The following is a 20,592-nucleotide window of genomic DNA, read 5'->3' on the forward strand; positions in this document are numbered from 1 at the left end:
CCAAAATTAAGAGAGTCTTGCTACTACAAGAGCATTCACAACAGCTTTCCAACCATTTTTTCTTCCTTTAAAAAAAAAAACACTCTACAGCAGCTTTTCTTCATTTTTTCATATATCATTAAAATATTATTGTTTTGCTTTTACTTTAACTAAAAGTAGAAAAAAGAAGATAAAGTAGGAGAGATAATATATTTTTTACTTTTACTTTAATTAAAAGTAGGAAAGAGAAATAAAGTAGGAAATAGATAATATATTTTATGAATAAACAATTGAATGTGAAGTGAATAGTGCTTTCCAAGGGAAACAAAAATTTTAAGAAAGCTGCTGTGAATGCTCTAGATAAACTTCACACACACACACACACATATAGAATAATAATGTTATTTAGTAGACTGTTATACGACTATCATATAATTTGATAATATAGAACTGAAAATCAATTATTTTTTTAAAAAAAAAAATAGGAAAAGTCCACATACCCCCTCAAGTTACCACCAAATTGATAATGTCTCCTCCAAACTACCAAAATATTATCAATATACCCCTCAAATTCAGCAAAAAGACAAAAATAACCTTATAATTTTTTTAATAGAACAAAAATACCACAATAAAATGAAGAGCTGATTTTGAGTGCTACTCATCCTATTATATATCATTATTCATAATAAATATTTTAAATATTTACGTCAAAAGAAGTATAAAATAATAAAATAGAGGCAACACCTAATATTTGATATTTCCACCCAGTGCGCAACAATTGGCAAGCCGCGAGTGACTGTACATCGTTACCGTTCAAAATATTCCGTTAGATTACTTTCTATCATTTCTCATTCCCCTTTTTTTGACTGTAAATAAATTATAAAAGGTGATAAAATTCCCGGGACAAAACTCACACGGAAGTCGAAAACCCAAGCAGACCACTTTCAATCCAATTCCATCTTCTACGCAAGCCAAAACCATCCCTCCTCTTTTTCTCGCTGTTTCGCTTATGGAGGTTTCCCTTCAATCGCCAGCAACGACGCCGACGCCGACGCCGACGACGACAACGACAACGACAGTTACAGTTCGCCAATCTTTTAAACCCTGATTTCCACGGGAACCATAAAATTCTCGATTCGAAAATCCAACAAAGATGTTCTCGTGGAATTTTGCAAAGTCGGCCGAGGCGCTGTTCTCGAAGTGGGCCGTCAAGAAGGTGTGCAAGTTCGTGTTGAAGAAGAAATTGGGGCATTTCATATTGGGGGATATCGACCTCGACCAGCTTGACGTGCAGCTCAGGGAGGGCACGATTCAGCTCAGCGATCTCGCGCTTAATGTCGATTATCTCAATAAAAATGTGCGCATGGTTCTCTCTCTCTCTCTCTCTCTAAAGAAAAATTTAATAATAATCAGCATGGGAATGAAAGATTTGTTTTTTCTTTGTTTAAGTTTTTTTAATTTTTTTTTTGTTTGTTTGTTGGGTTAATAGAAAGAATGAGAAATTTGTGTTATTTAAGCTAATTAGTATCTTTAGGCGCACCTAAGTGGAGGCGTCTTTGAGACTGGGCTTAATATTAGCCTTAACTTTTGTTTCAGTGTTGAATTCATGGGTTATTATGGGTTTTAGGATAGTAGGTTTAAATAATTTGTAACATTGTATGCTAGTTTGGAGGATTTAGTGTGCGGTTATGTATTTGTTATAGAAAAGGCTCGGGTTTATGCTGTAAGTTGAAAGATATTTCCCGAGGATGCATGAAGTTTTAGATTCCATACGTAATGGAGAATTTTTTGTTCAACTTCATTGGATCTGTACTGTTAGAATTTTTCGAATTTTACTTTTGGTAGCTTTTTCATGAACAAAAGAACGTAGAAAATGAGAAGGCGATCATGGTGATCACTGGAGAACACCCGATGCTTGACTTCACTGGGTTACCTAAAAGAGTACGCAGAAACAAGTAGTGCATGCTTTCCTTGGGGTGGGGGGACTAGCATTTGATCTTGTGAAATTCTTGGTGGATTAGAAGAAATGGAAGGATATGAAAAAAAAAAACTCTGGCCATTTCATATGGATAAGTGTATTGAATGTGAAATTATATGTTTTTATTGAAAGACTTAGTCTAAAGATAGCATTTTTTTTTTCATAAGTAATCAAGATATTATTAAAAGTTAAAGGCGCTTCAAGTACACTTCAATTATATAAGAGAAAACACCTAGGTAGAAGGAGAAAAGAACAAGAAAATTATGATAACTAATTACCAAAGGAGAAACAAAAGCAGCTATCTAAAGATACATAGTATAAAAAAATAAAGCTTTAATCTCCTCTAAAGTCTTCTCACAGTTCCCAAAACTTCTGTCATTCATTTTTCTCCATAGACACCACAACAGACACGAGAGCACCATCTTCCACACAACAACACTCTGAGCATTACCAGCAGGCCCCCAGCACGCATATAAGTTGATTACTCGTCTAGGAATAATCCAAGACAGCCTAAGTCGATTGAAGAAAACATCCTATAAGGCCGTTGCAATCTCATAATGGAGAAAAGATGGTACACAGACTCCTCATTCCTTTTACACATACAACACTTATCAACTACGATGACATGTCATTTTCTCAGATTATCCATGGTAAGGATCTTACTTAGGGCTGTCGACCAAGCAGAAAAGGCCACCCTCAAAGGAACTTTAGTTCGTCAAACACTATTCCAAGGGAAATGAGATCCATCATTGCGAACCAAGGCACTGCAGAATGATCTAATAGTGAACAAACCTTTTTTGGAGGGAACTCACCAAAGCTTGTCTTCACCTCCCTTCTCACTCTAGCTGAATACACCACCCTGAAGAACGAGGCTAAGACATTCATCTCCCAGTCATGAGCCACTCTAGCAAAACTTACATTCTATTGATTGGAGCCATCCAAAATCTCCATGTGAGCCACAACAGAAGCATCATTTGCACAAACAATGCCATATAAATCTTTCTTAAATGCTATATCCCCACATCACAGATCATGCTAGAAGCTAATCTTGGAGCCATCTCCTACCTCAAATCTAGTATGACTAGAGTACTTGCCCAAACCCGCTTAATACTCTTCCATAACCCCACCCCATACGTCCTAAGAGGCTCATTAGAATACCACCTAGTCCACCACAACTCTCCACCGAGCCTTTCTCTCATGCACAATGTTAAAGTCATTTTCCTAAGAGAGCATGATTAAACAACAAGTTATAGACCCCTGGCCCTCCCTCCAAGACCGGAGAACAAACTTTGGACCAGCTTACCAGGTGATATTAGAACTCTTCGCCTAGCCCATTCCATAAGAAGTCACGTTGAAGCTTCTCAATGCGGTTAGCAATGCCCGCATGGAGAGGAAAGAGGGACATGAAGTACGTAGGTAGATTGGAAAGTGTACTCTTAATATGGTGAACATACCACCCTTAGAAAAATACATCACTTTGCAACTAGCCAACCGATGCTCAATCTTCTCAATAACGTCGTTCCAAATAGACTTGGCCTTGTAGGAGGCCCTCAACAGAAGACTAAGATATTTCAAAGGAAAAAGGGGAAACCCCACATCCCATAATCCTTGCCAACCTATCCACAGCCACAACATTACCCACAGGAATCAATTCTGACTTAGGGACAATGTTTGATATCTCTCACGTTTTGTTTGTAAATGATACTTTGATTTTTAATGACGCCTTGTCACCATTCATGGCTTTTATTACCTCCAACACCTCCCTTTCTTCAAAGTCTCTCTCCAACCAATTGAATCAAAGGAAAGGCCATCCAACAAAGCCACTAGCTGAATTGCTTGGTATTCAACTTTTTATGAAATCGGACAATGTGCTTGCTGATCTCCTCCCAGTCGTTAGAAAGTGTGCCATCAATCAACAAGGAGTCAATGGAGTTCTTCCTCCTGTTGGAGGTGGCCTCTTTGTGAAAAAACTTCTTGCACTTATCGCCATCCCTTAACCACAAAGCCCTAGATTTTTGCTCCATCTCACCTCCTCCATGAGAGTGGATCTCTAACTCGTTTACTACTTCTTCATTCTTCCTTCTCTCCTTGTCGCCTAATGTCCTCTCTTCTTCAATGGCATCAAAAGCACATACCTCTTCCAAAAGGATCTTTTTCTTTCTCCCTACATCGCTAAACACCTATTCATTCCATCTCCTTAAATCAACTTTCAAAGCCTTGAGTTTGCTGGCCGCAACAAAGCTCGAAGAGCCTTGGAAGTGATAAGAATCCCACCACTGGATCACCCTATCCACAAAGCAGAAAATATTAATGAATATCACTAAACTTACATGCACACTTGTATAAATATATCTAATGATAAGACTCCCAATAATATATTAACTGACTTTGAGGTCTGTATTGTCTTTTGTAGATCGGGGAAATCACTATGTAGAACTGTGACTAGAGAAGTTGAGGCTTCTAGTAATTTAACGTCTAGAGGGTTGCTAAGACCATTTTTGTTCATTGCTTTCTTATTTTGACTTTTAAATGGTTTTTCTTGTCATTATATTGTTTTCTTATGGAAATGTTCTTCCCCCCCCCCCCCCCCAGCTTGGTGCAGCAGCATCAGTGCTTATAAAAGAAGGATCCATTGGCTCTTTACTAGTTAAAATGCCTTGGAAGGCTGAAGGTTTTCTGGTTGAGGTAGATGAACTTGAACTTGTGCTTGCTCCCTGTTTGAAGAATAATTCACCAGCCAGAGATGAAACTTGTGGTTCAGTTCAGGATAATAATGATGGTCTTCGTTCTGACTTAGGAAAGCTTGAGCATGACTTGGTGGATGATGATGCAAAATCTAATTCTGTGGATGTTCATGAAGGTGTTAAGACAATTGCAAAGATGGTCAAATGGTTGCTTACAAGTTTCCATGTTAAGATAAAAAAGTTAATTGTTGCATTTGATCCGTATTTGGATTGCGATGAAAAGAATATGGGAAGTCGCCCGACCCTAGTGCTTCGAATTTTAGAAACAGAGTGTGGGACTCGTGTTTCTGAAGATGCCAAGTCAAATGCCGGGGCAAGAGTTGAGAGCTTTCTTGGAATAAGTCAATTGACAAACTTTGTAAAGTTTCAAGAAGCGACACTTGAGCTTCTTCAAATTGATGATGACGACAAAAAAACAAGCTTTCCATGTGTATCTGAAACAAGTGTTGGTGAATATCTTTCAGGGCAGTGTCCCGCAAATGTTACCACTCCAGTTGTGACAGGGAAAAGAGGTGGATTTTCTGGGAGTTTAAAATTAAGTATACCTTGGAAGAATGGGTCCTTAGACATTCGCAAAGTGGATGCAGATGTTCATATTGATCCTGTAGAATTTAGACTTCATCCCAGTACAATAAAGTGGCTCTTGCTTTCATGGGAAACTTTGAAGAATCTGGATAAGGATGGTGAGAGTCATATGCGTTACAAGTCAATGGATTCTTCTAATATTAATGCAGCATCCTACTACCATTCATCAATGCCAGTTTCTACTCCAAATATTACCAACAAGGTGATACCAAGTTGTGGTGGTTTTTCTATGGACGTCTCTACTTTGGACCTGCAAGAATCAGTCACTGAAGCTCTGCTACCCGGGACATGTTTAATTTCAGATTGGGTGCCATTTTCTGTCCATAAAAATCAGAAAGATGTTATTGAAGGAGAGCTTGATTTTGGGGCAAGGTTAGTAATCTTCTTGTGATATCAATGATTTTATACAGCTACATTAGAAGGAAACTACTGTTGGCACTCCCATCAGAGACTTTTGATTTTGATTTCTGTTTTATTTCTTGCAAATGATATTGGGTCTTACTAAACTGCTCCCCTGCCTCCAACCAAACAAAAATCATTTAAACCTTGTAGATTCTCTCTTCCAAAACATTTAGAGTTTCTATTTTATGGATTTTATTCAATATTTTCAACCTAGTAATTTTTTTTGATAAGTAAGTAGAGAATTTATAAAAAGCGTAAAGGCGCCCTTAAGCATACAGGAAGTATACAAAAGGACACCAAAAAAGGAAAGAGAGGGGAAGGGGAAAAACACCCGAAAAACCCTACCAAAAGGAAACCCGGAAAACCCCTACAAAACCAGCCCACAAAACCCCGAGACTAATACATCACATTAGGCCGCTTAGCCTTGCCCCTACTAGAACCTAAACCTCTAGCATCATAATTGATCGAGCACTCTAAGTTGTTCACTTCACGACTCCCTTTAAACTTAGAAGAGGAAACTGAAGCCTCAAGACGATGCTCCGCATCAACCTAGTAATTGTAGCTTTGGTACTTGTTAAAAGCATAATAAGTTTGCAATAAGGGTCAATCTTTCTTTATACCGACATATTCACATATTATCTTTTCTAGTAATGCCAAATATTGGACACTTGTTAGGGATTGTTTGAGATTACGTTAAGAAGCTTAAAAAGTACTTTTACTACATAAAAGCTGTGCAAAGCAAAAAGGGGTTTGTTTGGTAAAAGATTAAAAAAGCACTTCTTTGACTTTGTTGCTCTAAAAAAAGGCCAAAACGCACTTTTGGGAAAAGCTTGAAAATAACCCTTCTTCTTAAAAGCTCTTTTTAGATATAAAAGCTCTATTTCCCAACACAATCTCAAACATGCTCTAAATCACAACTGAATGTTGCAGACTCTGATTTGTTTCACCCCTATATTTCCTAGTTCTTACCTTGATTGGTAGTCAAGTATCATTGTTTTGAATAATGCTAATGCCTCTAGTATTTTATTCTGTTGCTTATGTGTAGTGTGGATGAATTTTTTGAATGTTTTGATGGAATGAGAAGTTCCCAATCAGCATTAGCGAGCAGTGGGATGTGGAACTTGACGTGTTCTGTTTTCAGTGCAATTACTGCTGCATCCAGCCTTGCTTCTGGATCTTTGCATATTCCATCTGGTATGTGCACTTCTCCCCGCCACTGTGCCAAATTAGTTTATGCATTGTGTATTAATCTTTGCATGAAAGTTAAGTCACATAATATTTTGTTAGTTGGTTCTTGTGTAATAAGATTTGCTTTCATATTAATACACAGATTGCATTTTTGACTTGTATATAACTTATGTTACATTTTGGCCTCTAACACTGTTTACTTTGCTTGTAAATGGTATTTGGTGCCTGGTCAAAACCTCGGTGAGGCCAGGGTGAATTCACTTGTGCAAAACCATATATACGGATTAGGGTCCATTCTTATTATTATTTAGCCTCAAAAGGAGAACTTGAAAGAAAGGCGCTAGAGAAATAGGTCTTTGTCTAAACAGTGTTTGGGAAATAGGTCTTTGGGAACCACCATTTTCAGTTTCTATCTCAGTGTTTGTTTTTGTTTTCCATTTCATTTTGTGGTTTAAGTGCAGTTTCTGGGCTGCAGATGAAAAGGGAAGGGGGGGGTGGTTTTGGTTGGGGGAATTTTCTAGTGCGCCATTGCCATACATTGTTGGTGCACTTCTTATTAGTTCAAGCTTTTGGGAGTGATGGTTTCTTATAGGTTCTCATTCAAAGATTTATTATATGATACTTTTTCATTCCAATTGAATTAAAATTGCTTCTAGACATTTGTCAGTGTAACTTTGATTTTTTGTTTCGTCTTTGATGATTGATTACAGAACAACAGCATGTCGAAACCAGTGTGAAAGCAACTTTTGCTGAAATTTCTGTTGTGCTTTCCTTCCATGATGAAGACCAAAAGCATTTATGCGATCCTGAGGTTGATCAGGTTAATGTTCATTATCTGGGTGCAGAGTGCAGAGACATTGTTCTTTGTTTGCAGGTAATAATCGGGCTTCGAGAATTTTTAAGTCCATTTTGTGGTTTACTTTTTGTGCTCTACACTAGTTGTTTGGCATGATATCCCTCTACACTCACTTGAAACATTTGATAAGGTGTGCAGGTATGTCCTCAAGAAATGAAGTTTGAAGGAATGGTGGAGTGTATTGAAGTTGCTGATTACTTCAGCACTGAAAAAAATGCCTCGGACTTTGGGTTGAAGAGGTGTACTGATGAGGATAACGGTCAAATTCATTTGATTCATCGACTGCAAGCTGAAGTTCAAGGTGCTCTGCCTCCGTTTGCCTCTCCTTCTGAAGATCCTTATTCGGATGAAATAAATGGTTTAGTTGCTGCAGATTTTCCTTTTGGAAGTAAGGATGGTGTTGTCAAAGTTACATTGCTTAAAACTTCAGGCGTCACTCATTGCCAATTTTCTGTGAGTTCAAGTTCGCCAGATGGCAGTTTTATGAGGCCAACATCGTTTTCATTGAAATTGTCACCTTTTCTTTTGTGGGTGAACTTCCCTCTGATAAATACATTATTGAATCTATCGTTGGAAGTGGTAAAATACGCTGAGATGAACAGCAAAAGGAATGAATTTCCACCTGAGGCCTTCAAATGGAAGCAAGCATCATCTCATGGGGATGTTAGAAGAGGTTCTGCTTCTGGTGTGACAACCTTGTCTTCATCAGAGAGGTTGCGTGGTAATATATTCATCCCCAATGCTAGAGTGATACTATGTTTCCCTTTTGAAAATGGCAAGGATAATAGGGGCTACTCTTCCTGGGATCAGTTTATTGTTCTTGATCTTTCATCACCACTGGCTGTGAACAAGGGAGCAAATAAAGAGACCAATCCAATTTCAGATGCAAGTCTACAGAAAAAACATTCTTCAACGGCCACAAGTTCTTTGCATTTGAATGTTGGCGATCTTGAAATTTACTTGGTCTCTTCTGCAAGTAAAGATGAGGTTGGAATTAATTCCTGTAACATGCAGAATCAGAAATTTTCTTCTCAGAACATTCTGTCTATCACAAATAAAACAGGCTGTCTTTCTGTCATCAGTATGCTTTGGCAGGAGGGTCATGTGACTGGTCCTTGGATAGCAAGGAGGGCAAAGTTCTTAGCCACTTCAGAGGAATCAGGTAGTAGATATAAGTTTGTGGGAAAGGGTTATGAGTTTGCTTCTGCGTCTACTGTGAAAGATCTGGAAGATTTAAATTCTCAAACTCGACGAGAGATGATTCTGAGTTCTGTATTCTTCTTGCATGTTCATTTATCTCCTGCTACAATTAGTCTTGGCAGTTCTCAGTACAAATGCTTACATGGTCTTTTAAACCAGGTGATAAATGGATTGGCATGCATGGATTCTGATGCTGCCAATTCTAGGGTAGGATCTTCTGTGTCTCAAACATCAGTTCTTGTGGAATGTGATTCTGTAGAAATCTTAATTAGCCCAGATGCAAAGGAGAATATTGGAGGTTCAATGCAGAGTGAGCTTCCTGGATCATGGTATGGTCTGAAACTGAAAATTCAGAAGTTTGAATTGCTGTCAGTCTCAAATATTGGAGGTATTGGAGGTGCCAATTTTTTTTGGCTAGCCCATGGAGAAGGCAAATTGTGGGGTTCCATCCATGGGGTTCCTGATAAAGAGTTTCTTCTAATCTCATGTAGCAATTCTACCATGAAGCGTGGTGATGGAGGAGGTTCCAATGCATTGTCAACTAGATTGGCTGGTTCTGATATTGTATACCTGTGGGAGCCACAGAGTGTTCATGCTTTTACATCTGTAAATGTCAGATGTGGCACACTTGTTGCTGTAGGTGGTCGCTTGGATTGGTTAGATGCAATATCCTCCTTTTTTAGTTTACCCTCTACTGAGATTGAACAAGCAGGTGACAACAGTATGCAGAATGGGGATTTTAATGCATCTTGTGGATCTTCTTTTGTTCTTAACTTGGTTGATATTGGATTAAGTTATGAGCCCTACTTAAAGAATTTGGGGGCTGGGAGTGAAGTTCTTGATTCGAATTCTCATTCTTCTAGTGCCAAAGAAGAAAAATGTGTGGGTGAGCAATATGTTGCTTGTCTTCTAGCTGCATCTTCCTTAAATCTATCAAATTCAACTGTGGCAAACTCAGTTGACAATGAATGCAAAATTAGAGTGCAAGATCTTGGGCTTCTGCTTTGTACAGTGTCAGGGCCTGAGAATATTGGTGGCACTTACAGTGTGGAACATCTTCATGAGGTTGGTTATGTTAGAGTTGCTCGGGAGGCACTCATTGAAGTTATCTTGAGAACTAACTGTAAGAATGGCCTCCTCTGGGAGGTTGAATGTTCTAAATCTCACATTTATTTGGAAACTTGTCATGACACCACTTCCGGACTGATTCGTTTGGCTGCTCAACTCCAACAGTTGTTTGCTCCTGATGTGGAGGAAACGGTTGCACACTTGCAGGCTAGGTGGAACAATTTTCAGAGGGCACAAGAGAGGAACAATATCAATGATGAAACCAAAATCTTCAGTGGTGATTCCATGCCATCAACTTCTCAAGTGCATGCTGCAAGTGAAGATACAAATAGTGAACCTGGACTAGTTGGCTTGATGGATGAGATATGTGAGGATGCATTTCACTTTAATAACAATCATATGAACCAATTTGATTCTTGTGAGTCTCACATTTGTGTTTCACTTGATGAAAGCCTTCTAGGAGATGCACGTAGCTTAAATATCGAAAATCCTGAAATTTTATCTCATGATTTGTCCTTCAATGGGTCAGTGCCTGTAGCGGGATTGGATAGTGGTCAAACCTCATTTTTAGAAGAAGGTCACTTTCCTGAGTTTATAGAGGGCTATTGTTTATCTGAGTTGCGCACTTTGTCGGAATTGTCTATAGGCAGACAATCTTTGCATGAGATACCTAAATGCAGATCCACGAATGTGGGGAATGGAGATCTTGGAAAAGGAAATAGTGGATGGTATGGGGACGCCTTTTTAAGAATTGTAGAAAACCACATTTCAGAAGCAAGTGAGCAAAGTGGTGTGAAACGAGTTATGGAAGGCAAGCTTCCTTTTATTGACAATACAAGACATGGTGATATTGGAAAGGTTACAGGGTGTGTACTTTTAAAGAACATTGATGTTAAATGGAGAATGTATGCTGGTTCTGACTGGCACAATTCTAGAGACAATGGTGAGGATTCTAATAATTATCGTGGGAGGGATAAAACTGTATGTCTGGAGCTTTCATTATTAGGGATGGGATTACAATACGACGTTTTCCCAGCTGGTGGAGTATGTGTATCTAAACTTTCTCTTTCCGTTCAAGATTTTCATCTTTACGATCAGAGCCGGAATGCACCATGGAAACTGGTAATGTTGAAATTATTATTTATTTATTTTTTTTACGAGTATCTTTACCTTCTGTCTTTTTTGAACACGGTCTGAAGATTTCTTTACATTTTGAATTGAAGGTGCTAGGATATTATCACTCAAAAGATCACCCTAGGGAATCCTCCTCAAAAGCATTGAAACTGGACTTAGAAGCTGTCAGACCAGATCCTCTAATCGCTCTCGAGGAGTATCGGTACGTCCTCTGTTTCATTTGAATTTTTCTTTACTTTCTCGTAGAATGCTATTATATGTGTTATTCTATCTTGAAGTTTTCTACTAGGCTTACATTAGTGGTTTGATAATTTTTGTGACTGTATGCAACAACCGTCTCTGGCATATATATTAGGTTTTGCATAAAAGCTTTCAAAACCAATCCATGCTCATATGTATAATATAATGATAGCAACAATGTCTTTGATTCTCCCCTCGTATGTATACCATGATACCTCATGTTAGGTTGCTAGCTGGTATTGAAGTTCTGTCATTAAGAATGCTCAGACTTTTTCCCCTCTTTAATGTTTAACTATAATGTAGATGGAGATGGCGTGGTTTACAGTGGTTATCATGATGCTTATAGTTATGAGTGCTGGTTCTTGCGATTTTTTCCTTTCAGGTTACGCATTGCTTTCCTTCCCATTCTATTGACTCTTCATCAGTCCCAACTTGATTTTCTCATCAACTTTTTTGGGGCAAAGAGCTCATCAGTTGACCAGTCTCCTGCTTACCAAGATTTGGATGCTTCAAAATTGTTGCAGGACCATAGGATTGCAAATGAGGCAATGCTTCCTTACTTTCAGGCAAGTTGTGTTGGCTATAACTTATTTATCTATGCTAGATATTTCTGCATTGTCTTTTTTTTTTTTGGCCAATGTGCTTTTGGTTTTTGTCTATTATGAGTCGCATCCATAATCTTTATGTGTAAGATGTCTTTGTGATTAGTTAGACGAAATTTAATGCAAGTGTAACAAAAGCCGTACAGAATAAAAATTACTTTAGTCATGTAGTTCCTATTTATACCAGGAGAGATAGCAGTCCCCTCTTCTATTGGTTGTCTTTGCTCAGTCTGGATTGGCTATATTCTTCAGATTATATTGCTTTTCAATAGTTATGATAGTCAACTTTGCAATTGGAGTCCTTATTTTGCTGGATAATTTGTATTCGGTTCTTCATTGAGTGTATTTGTTTTTGGTGATAGTCAAAGTCTATGTACTGAATGTACTAAATTTTGTTTCAGAAATTTGATATATGGCCCATTCTTGTTCGGGTTGACTACAGTCCCCGCAGTGTTGATCTCGCAGCTCTAAGAAGCGGAAAGTATGTAGAACTTGTAAATCTTGTCCCCTGGAAGGTAAATTTTGCAGTCTTTATAATAATTTTGAAAGTAGCCATCAGGGTTCGAGTTCTCTTGGGTGTGTGAGTAAAAGCAAGCAAAAAAAAAAAAGTAGCTGAAGCTTGTGAATAAGAGATGTGTGAATGAAATGTCTGATCATACTTAACTAAATTGAGGCAGGGGGTTGAGCTACAGCTGAAGCATGTCCATGCTGTTGGCATCTATGGCTGGGGCAGTGTTTGTGAAACAATTATAGGTGATTGGTTGGAAGATATTTCGCAAAACCAGGTTATTTTGTAGCATTCATTTTAATGATTGGGAATATAACAATTGTGTTGGCCATTTCTTAACTATTGTGTATAAAAAGTAAATTATTATATTTCTACAATGTAGGTTCATAAAATATTGCGAGGCCTTCCTACTATCCGATCATTGGTTGCTGTTGGCTCCGGTGCTGCGAAGCTGGTTTCTTTGCCAGTTGAGAACTACAGGAAGGATCGGAGAGTACTCAAGGGAATGCAAAGAGGTAAACAAATTGAACTAATTTATCAATAATGCCCTAACAGTAAAATCTAGGGTCCTTAAACATGGAATCCCAAGCACCTAATGATTTTTGGATGGTTTGGGATTTGATTATTAGTTGGTTATCATTGGCAGTAGAAATAAAATGAATGCTTCTTAGATTGATAACTGGAAAATTTTATTGGTGAAGTGTGAAATTGTTTTGAAGCCGAAGCTCTAGTTACTGTGATTAACTGTTGTTTTGTAAATGACTTCAATTTTTTCTCCTGATGGAAGAGGGAATTGTCATTTGAAGTGCTACTGATTTGAATCAAACTTTGTAGTGAAGTCAAACAAAGCTAAGAGCTACTGATTTGAATCAAACTTTGTAGTGAAGTCAACAAAGCCTTTTTCTGAGACTTGTTGGCAATGAGAGTCCTCTGCTGCTATTCAGCTTTATCTGTATAATTGTTTCAGCTGAATCGCGACAGATTATTCTTCTTTTGTTTTTTATTGTTTTTTTTTTTTTTTGTGTTTCCGCCCGCAAGATTGTGTGAGTGTACGGTTATTTTCGGATGCTTTGAAGGGTGTAGTCAGTGGTGAAAATGCTTCAAAGAGTTTAAAATAAGCCTAAATCAGAGATTCTATGGGAGGGATTTGGATCAAACTTTGTCCTAATTAAGTCAACAAAGCCTTTTTCTAAGACTTATTGGTAAAGAGATTCTTTTGCTGCTGAATCTATGAGGGAAAAGCTATGAACGCACTCCGTTTCCTACTTAGCTAAAAGCTCCTGGACAGTCTCTTTTGGGAGTGAAGGAGAGGGCCACCTGGTTTTCTAAGACACCATTTCTCATCTCAATAACACTCTGATCTGCATGGACATTATTTTTATGATATAGGATTTCCGTGGTGCATGTCACTATATTACATTCAAGTGTTAATGGTTGCTTTAGTTATGTGATATGATGTTTGATTTGAGAGATAAGATTAGACAACCAGAAGATTCTAGGTTTTTTCTTAATTGTTTCTGGGAGCATGGTTGAGGGTTGCTTGTTTACGTTATAGATTTAGCCTTACTCTGTGGCTATCCAGATTTTTTTTTTTATTTTCTTTTGGTGGCTAGATATCAAGTTCTGTTTTGATAACTGAAAAAACGCGTGTCCATTTTTGCAATTATTTGGATGAAATCAATTCTAATCATCATCTTTGATGTTATACTTCCATTTTGTATGGTCATATGAATTGTTGATCAATTGTTTTATTTTTTATGATTGCAGTGTAACTCAACTCAAACTCCATGAAACCTTAATCACACGAATTGTTGATACTCTTGATATTTGGAGGGTAATATTAAATAACTCTCGGTAATGACAAAAGTATAATTATTATTTTTTCTCAGGTACAGTTGCATTTCTTAGAAGCATTTCACTTGAAGCTGTTGGACTTGGGGTACATTTGGCAGCAGGGGCTCATGACATTTTACTCCAAGCAGAGTATATTCTTACCAGCATTCCTCCTTCTGTACCGTGGGCTGGACAAAGTAAAATGAAGACAAATGTAAGATCTGATCAGCCTAAAGATGCCCAGCAGGGATTCCAACGGGTAAAATTTCCATGTCTCACTTGTTAATCACTCTTTGAGTAGCTTGTAATACTAAAATTGTATTATGAGCCTGTGTGTTTGTACATTTAAAAGATATAGTAATTGTGTGTATGCTTGTGCACTTACACGTGTAAATTCTTATGCCTTTTATAAACTTGTCCTTACAAAACTTGATCATTGATCTGCACATTTCGGCATTAATTCGGAGGAATAGGTTTCAAGTAAGACACTTCTAGTTACTGCAATTAGCATTAGGAGCACATCAAATTACTTATGGGATTTCAAGGGCAGTTTGTCCATAGTATTATTTCAATGGACTTATTGTAAATCTTGTCAAAAAGAAGAAGAAGAGTGCGACAGAATAAATGTCCTGTACACAGGGATCTTTAGTCGTCAATGCAATACATGCAAAGATTTGTCTTTGTCAAGAGCTGGCTAGAGGTGTTAGACTAGCTGTCAACTCTGGTCTTAGATTTACTGTATTATCTTAGCATGACATAATTGGAGTTTCTGATGAAGATATAGCACTTTAAAATTCAATTATGTTGTCTAATTTCCCTTCCCCCCCCCCCCCCCACATTTATTTTCCTTGCCATGTCTTCCATGGTCAATTTACCTCAAGTTACTTCTTTTACTAGCTAAAGTTGAATGTATAGGTCGTCCTGTCTGAAATTTGTAAGTGATAACCATCCTTTCTGGATCAAGCTTAGAAGTATCTTGATTTTGAGAGCTACAACTTTCAATATAATATCAAGGTACTTCATGCTCATGCAATTCTCCTCCCTTCCCACAAAGTAGCTTTTGATGCATCAGAGTTATATAGGCAGATCTTGACCTCTTATACACTAGGGTTTCATTAATGCATTTTAAGGGAATTCATTCTTATTATCTGGGAGTTTTTCTTCATTTATTATAAGCATTTTTGGATGTTGAAATCATGTTACTGATGGATGATGATAAGAAGTTATCTGTTAGGAAAAAGATATGTACCATGCTTTCTTTAGAGGTGGTTCTAATGTTCTTGAGTTAACACAGGCTTATGAAAGCCTTAGTGATGGCTTGGGAAAATCTGCTTCTGCCTTGGTTCGGACTCCCTCGAAAAAATACCAGCGTGGAGCTGGTGCCGGATCTGTTTTGGCATCTGCTATTCGGGCAGTTCCTGGTGCTGCTATAGCTCCAGTTTCTGCTTGCGCAAGTGCTGTACATTATACTCTTCTTGGCTTCAGAAATAGGTCAGTTATTATTTTGAAGTTCTTTCACTTGTTCTGACATTTGTTTCTCAGAATACTTTATTTTAAATGTCTAGAACCTAAAATTAACCGATGTGATTCATGCTTGCAGCCTGGATCCTGAGCGTAAGAAAGAGTCCATGGAGAAATATTTGGGTCCCACTCAGTCCTGGAAACAAGATGAATGGTGCAGCTATTATTTCTATTATAGGATTACAACATATGTTTACTTGGCTTCTGTAATTTATTTCTTGCTTATAATAACCACAGTATTTCTTCTTTAAATTATTGCAGAGGGTATATCTTGACTGATCTAGTAAAAAACTAGTGCTTTCCCATCCACAAAAGGGTGGTAAAGAGCTCTCTTTGTTGCTGTGAAGGTGCCCGTGTATCCTGTAAGTTAGATTCTTTCAGAATTCGTTTTCTTTTTTTCTTTTTTTTTTGGGGGGGCGGGGAAAAAAACAAGATATGCAACAAAACTCAAAACAAGCATCAGGTTCTCAAAGCCCTAATGCATATTACATCCTACTCCCCTGATCGAGGAGACATTAAGACGCCTACTCCCATTGAATAGGGAGACCAAGAGTTCTAGGGAACACCCTAGAGCACACCCTCGCATCCCGAGGGGAGGTAAATTAGTCTTTTAAAAGAAATTATCTTCTAGAATTCATCCTCTCTTTATATGGCTCAATTAAAAGGTTATGAAATTATAGTCATATTTGGTAGAAAAATAAGTAAAAAACTAGTTTTAGTAAACTTGAGAAGTATTTGATTTTGAGCATTAGTGGTTAACTGGTGACAGATTTTGATCTGTGAAGGATGATGATGCTAGGCAACCCAAGTAGCTGCTATTATATGTTGCAACTTTCAGTATGATCATTTGTATCTTTTTATTTTCATGGTATTTTCAATATTTTAGTGTTTGTATATTTTCACATTACATCTGGGAATACATGAACTGCTAAACTTATCATATGGTTTATAGCTGCAGAGGCATCTGTTGATCTTGTGAAATATTGTTGGTTGTTAAATGTGTTATGAGCCTTCAACAGTACATGAAACGTTTTTTTTTTTTTCGTTGTCTGTCAGCTGAACTGCTTGCATAACCACTGGCATAGTACACCATTATCTACCTGATTCTCAGAGCTGTTATGCAGGGCTTATTGGATGCAGGTGTACAGTTAAAGGAAACTACCATTTAGATTCTTTCCCGTCAGGATAAGACAAGACGGTAATTTTGTAGAAACTGTAAATACCCAATGGTTCTTACACCTTTTTACCCACCCCAAGAAGCCTTGTAATTATAGTGATCAAATAGGCATATTCAGTTACACGATGTTATTCTTTTAAAGCCTCAATTATGCTGAAAGTTGCTTTTATTGTATATGGTTCAGCAAATATTGTTTTCCTAATTAGTGAGGTTTGATCATTTACGTGTTGTATTACAAATACCTTGTGAAAATATCATTGATTGTGCAGTGTTGATCAAACTTCTCCCCGTCTGTTTTAGTTTATTTGTAAGTGTTTCTGGATATGGTATTGGTAAATCGAAGGTAGGTTTATTTTGTTAGAATTGATTAACCTCCTCTTTTTGAGTGGTATGTCTCCAAGGTGTTGGTGTATACATTCTAGAATGAGAAATTCTACACTTTTACTCACATACTTTCAAATGCGCACTTTTTGACGTGGCAGTGAAAATTACCATTAGATTTTAATGAATGATTATTAGAATTGGATCCAATAGTGATTTTTATTGTCACATCAGGGAGTATGCACTTAGAAGTGTGGGAGTAGAAGTTTTTGTAGCTTTAAACAATAATTTGTTTATTTGAGTGGAGTAAAAGTTGTTTCCACACCGAGAGGAGGGACGTATCCTTCACCCACGTCCTTGGGCTTGCTAAAAAATAAAGAGGAATATTACATATACTTGTAAGTGCTTATTTTTTGATATGACAGTGAAAATCACCATTAAATTTTGAATAGGTTAATCTGCATATGATATATGGTGATTATATATATATATATATATATATATATATATATATATATATATATATATATATATATATATATATATATATATATATATATATATATATATATATATATATATTACGGAGAGAGAGAGGGGAACTAGAATTCATTGATGGGAGATGCTAGATTTTATGTATGATTTGCCAATGACCACTTAAAATTATTGGGTATCAGCTTATGTGATTGTAATTACATATTGAGATGATACGTTGGGGACTCATTTGTATGAGAGACGTTATATGTATATTTCTTACACATCTTTTTTCAAATCAACGATTGGATTTGTAGAACCTACATCATGAGTGGCATAGATCTCTTTCAAAAATTATACTGGAAAAAAAGAAAGAAATTAAGTAGACAGATAACATTAATCAATACTGCTTAATACACGACTTGAAGTTCACAACAGCAAACATTTTGTACAGAACAAAAACAGCTAGCCGACCCTTCTTTTTCCGATGGGAATAAAAGAGAGGAGGGGGTTATTTGAGTCAAAAGGGAAAGATAATAGTATAATACCAAGAGTTAGAAAAGAGTAAAATCAAATCTTAACATACAGTAGGAAACCCAGTACTATTAATTTGTACAACACCTTCAAAATTAGCCACCCCTTGCTTCCCTTGAAAATTGTCACTTGCTACTTCTTAACCCTCCTTCATGCCCTCAAAGACTAGTTCCTGTGTAACAAAGAAACCGGTAAGTCTAGCGTATATATATGGTGCATCTTTATGAGTATAAACTCAAATCTTCATTAATTCCACTATGTATTTTCTGTTGGAAAAAGGTATGGAATTAAAGGGATAAATTATGAAGACAATAAAAAAAAAAAGAAAAAAAGAAAAAAAGAAAAAAAGAAAAAGGCCCAAGTTTAAACTACAAGGTTCAATCGCAGTAATGATTACTTTAAAACTTACTTTGTCCCATTTCTAAAATACTAAAGGGTTTTTGACAAAATGTTCATAGGAGTTGCTCTAGAATCAACACTTTCTAAAGTGAACTAAAATATAGGGGTGTACATGCGGGTGGATATTAATCGTCCGCATCCGCTATCTGCAACTATCCGCATATGCAGATGAGATAGTAGTTTTGGAGTATGCGGATGCGGTTAATACCGCATCCACATACCCTTTATATATAATATGTATTATAATTCATCAAAACGATGTTGTTTTGAATTAGGTATATGCTATGCTTACGTCGGTTTGATTGGTATATTGATTTCTCGTATAACACTTGGGTAAAAAGAAAAAAGTAACGTGAAATCAAAATTCAAAAGATTAGGGCTTAAAAAAAATAAAAAAGGCCAAAACACTAAAAATAAAAATAAATTATTTTCGAGATGTTTAAAATAGGCCCTAATAAAGACCTAAGAAGGCCCAAAATGCTCATTACCTAATATGCAGATAACGAATAATAACCACAATAATCACGCGGATGCGGTAAGTAAAAAATGGGGCGGACGCGAATATCTGAAAGTGATATCTATATTTTGCGGATCGGAGGCGAATTTTATAAATAATCTCATCCGCATGTAAACCCCTACTAAAACACCCTTAATTAGAATGAAGATTACACAAAAGGAATTTGTAGGATACAAGAAATAAGCCATCTGACACTGTCTTTTACATAAAAGTGAAAATCATATAGTGCTTTTGGACACATCCAATGATTCAAAATCATTTGATCCAACGAATCCAACTTAATGGACGTACACCTCAAACTTTTTAGATATAAAATATATTTCATAAATAATAAATCTAACGTTTTCAGCTTAATTACCTGCGTTTTCTTGCTAACAAAGACCTCCTCATGGTGAACCAATGCAGCTGGCATCATCTTCTCTTCAGCTACGGTTTCCAGCACCTCACGATGATCAGCTTTATCATATTTTTTACCCTTTTTGAGCCCCAGCCGCTCTCTCCACCGGCTTGAATTCTTCGGCATCCTCGGGAAAACGACGTCGTCATAATCATCGTCAACAGCGAGCAATTCATCTCTCAAAGTCATCTTTCTCTGCTGGCCGTTGGCGCTGCAACAACCATCAATACTCTTCACAGCTGGCAACAGCATGCCCTGAAAGAACACTTCGTCGGCAGATATCATGGTGTAGTTTTCGGCGCAGAATTCGAACTCCGAGGAAACGGGAGCTTCTCTGTAGATGTTTTCCTGCTTGGCAGCGGCCGGCTGCTGAATGTCGGCGAAGTCATTGGAGAAGGAGATTCTTGGGTCCACAGAGGGCGGCGTCCAGAGGCTTTGCTTTTGCTGCTCACTAGTAGTGTTGAACATGTTTGGGGATGGCATGGACATCACATGTACCTTTTTAACGTAGGAATCCACATGCAGATGTCTGGATTTATTATGGATGAGGCTTGTTTTATGTGTGTGTTTAGCAGACAATCTCATGTTACTTAGATTTGTCAGTTTGCGATTAATCTAATGTACACCTTATTCATGCCAGTAAGACAGTTTCAGCCGAACATTTTGACTAATATGTTGCTTTTTCAGTACTTTTTAATAGAATAACCATTGATTATATTGAAGCTAGCTTCCATGTTCATGCCAACTGGATATGGGAGAAATTAAAGCCTTCCCCAAGTTCCCCCAAATATATATATATGCATCTTCAATTAAACTACTCCATTAATGTCTTGTAATCTAATTAACTGTAAAAATATGGTATGTTAATTTGTTTGTCTTTCTTTTTCTGGTGTCAAGACATATGCATTAAGGGTCTGTTTGGATTTGCGGTTTAT

The 20,592-nt window shown here is 37.2% G+C and overlaps 2 protein-coding genes across 3 annotated transcripts; one reads left to right on the forward strand and one right to left on the reverse strand.

The window, feature by feature from the left end:
- Positions 1 to 889: 889 nt before the first annotated feature.
- LOC133882543 (autophagy-related protein 2) lies at positions 890 to 17,303 on the forward strand. Of its 2 annotated transcripts, XM_062321739.1 has the most exons (15): positions 890 to 1,336; positions 4,550 to 5,658; positions 6,734 to 6,882; positions 7,587 to 7,750; positions 7,871 to 11,122; positions 11,224 to 11,336; positions 11,757 to 11,940; positions 12,378 to 12,491; positions 12,654 to 12,761; positions 12,867 to 12,999; positions 14,374 to 14,576; positions 15,612 to 15,808; positions 15,918 to 15,992; positions 16,100 to 16,200; positions 16,963 to 17,303. In XM_062321739.1, coding segments are annotated over exons 1-14 (6,006 nt in total). In that variant the 5' UTR covers positions 890 to 1,132; the 3' UTR covers positions 16,101 to 16,200; positions 16,963 to 17,303. The 2 variants fall into 2 exon arrangements, with proteins under 2 accessions (XP_062177723.1, XP_062177724.1); XM_062321740.1 differs by lacking the exons at positions 12,378 to 12,491; positions 12,654 to 12,761; positions 12,867 to 12,999; ... (3 more) ...; positions 16,100 to 16,200; positions 16,963 to 17,303 and having other exon boundaries at positions 11,678 to 11,777.
- An 878-nt stretch (positions 17,304 to 18,181) lies between these two features.
- LOC133882425 (uncharacterized) lies at positions 18,182 to 20,186 on the reverse strand. Its single transcript, XM_062321599.1, has 2 exons — positions 19,619 to 20,186; positions 18,182 to 18,516 (listed from the first exon to the last, which is right to left on the reverse strand). The coding sequence occupies exons 1-2, from the start codon at positions 20,144 to 20,146 to the stop codon at positions 18,484 to 18,486; spliced, it is 561 nt and encodes a 186-aa protein (XP_062177583.1). The 5' UTR covers positions 20,147 to 20,186; the 3' UTR covers positions 18,182 to 18,483.
- Positions 20,187 to 20,592: the final 406 nt, after the last annotated feature.

The sequence above is a fragment of the Alnus glutinosa genome, chromosome 11 (assembly GCF_958979055.1).
Source record: "Alnus glutinosa chromosome 11, dhAlnGlut1.1, whole genome shotgun sequence".
Lineage (NCBI taxonomy): Eukaryota > Viridiplantae > Streptophyta > Magnoliopsida > Fagales > Betulaceae > Alnus > Alnus glutinosa.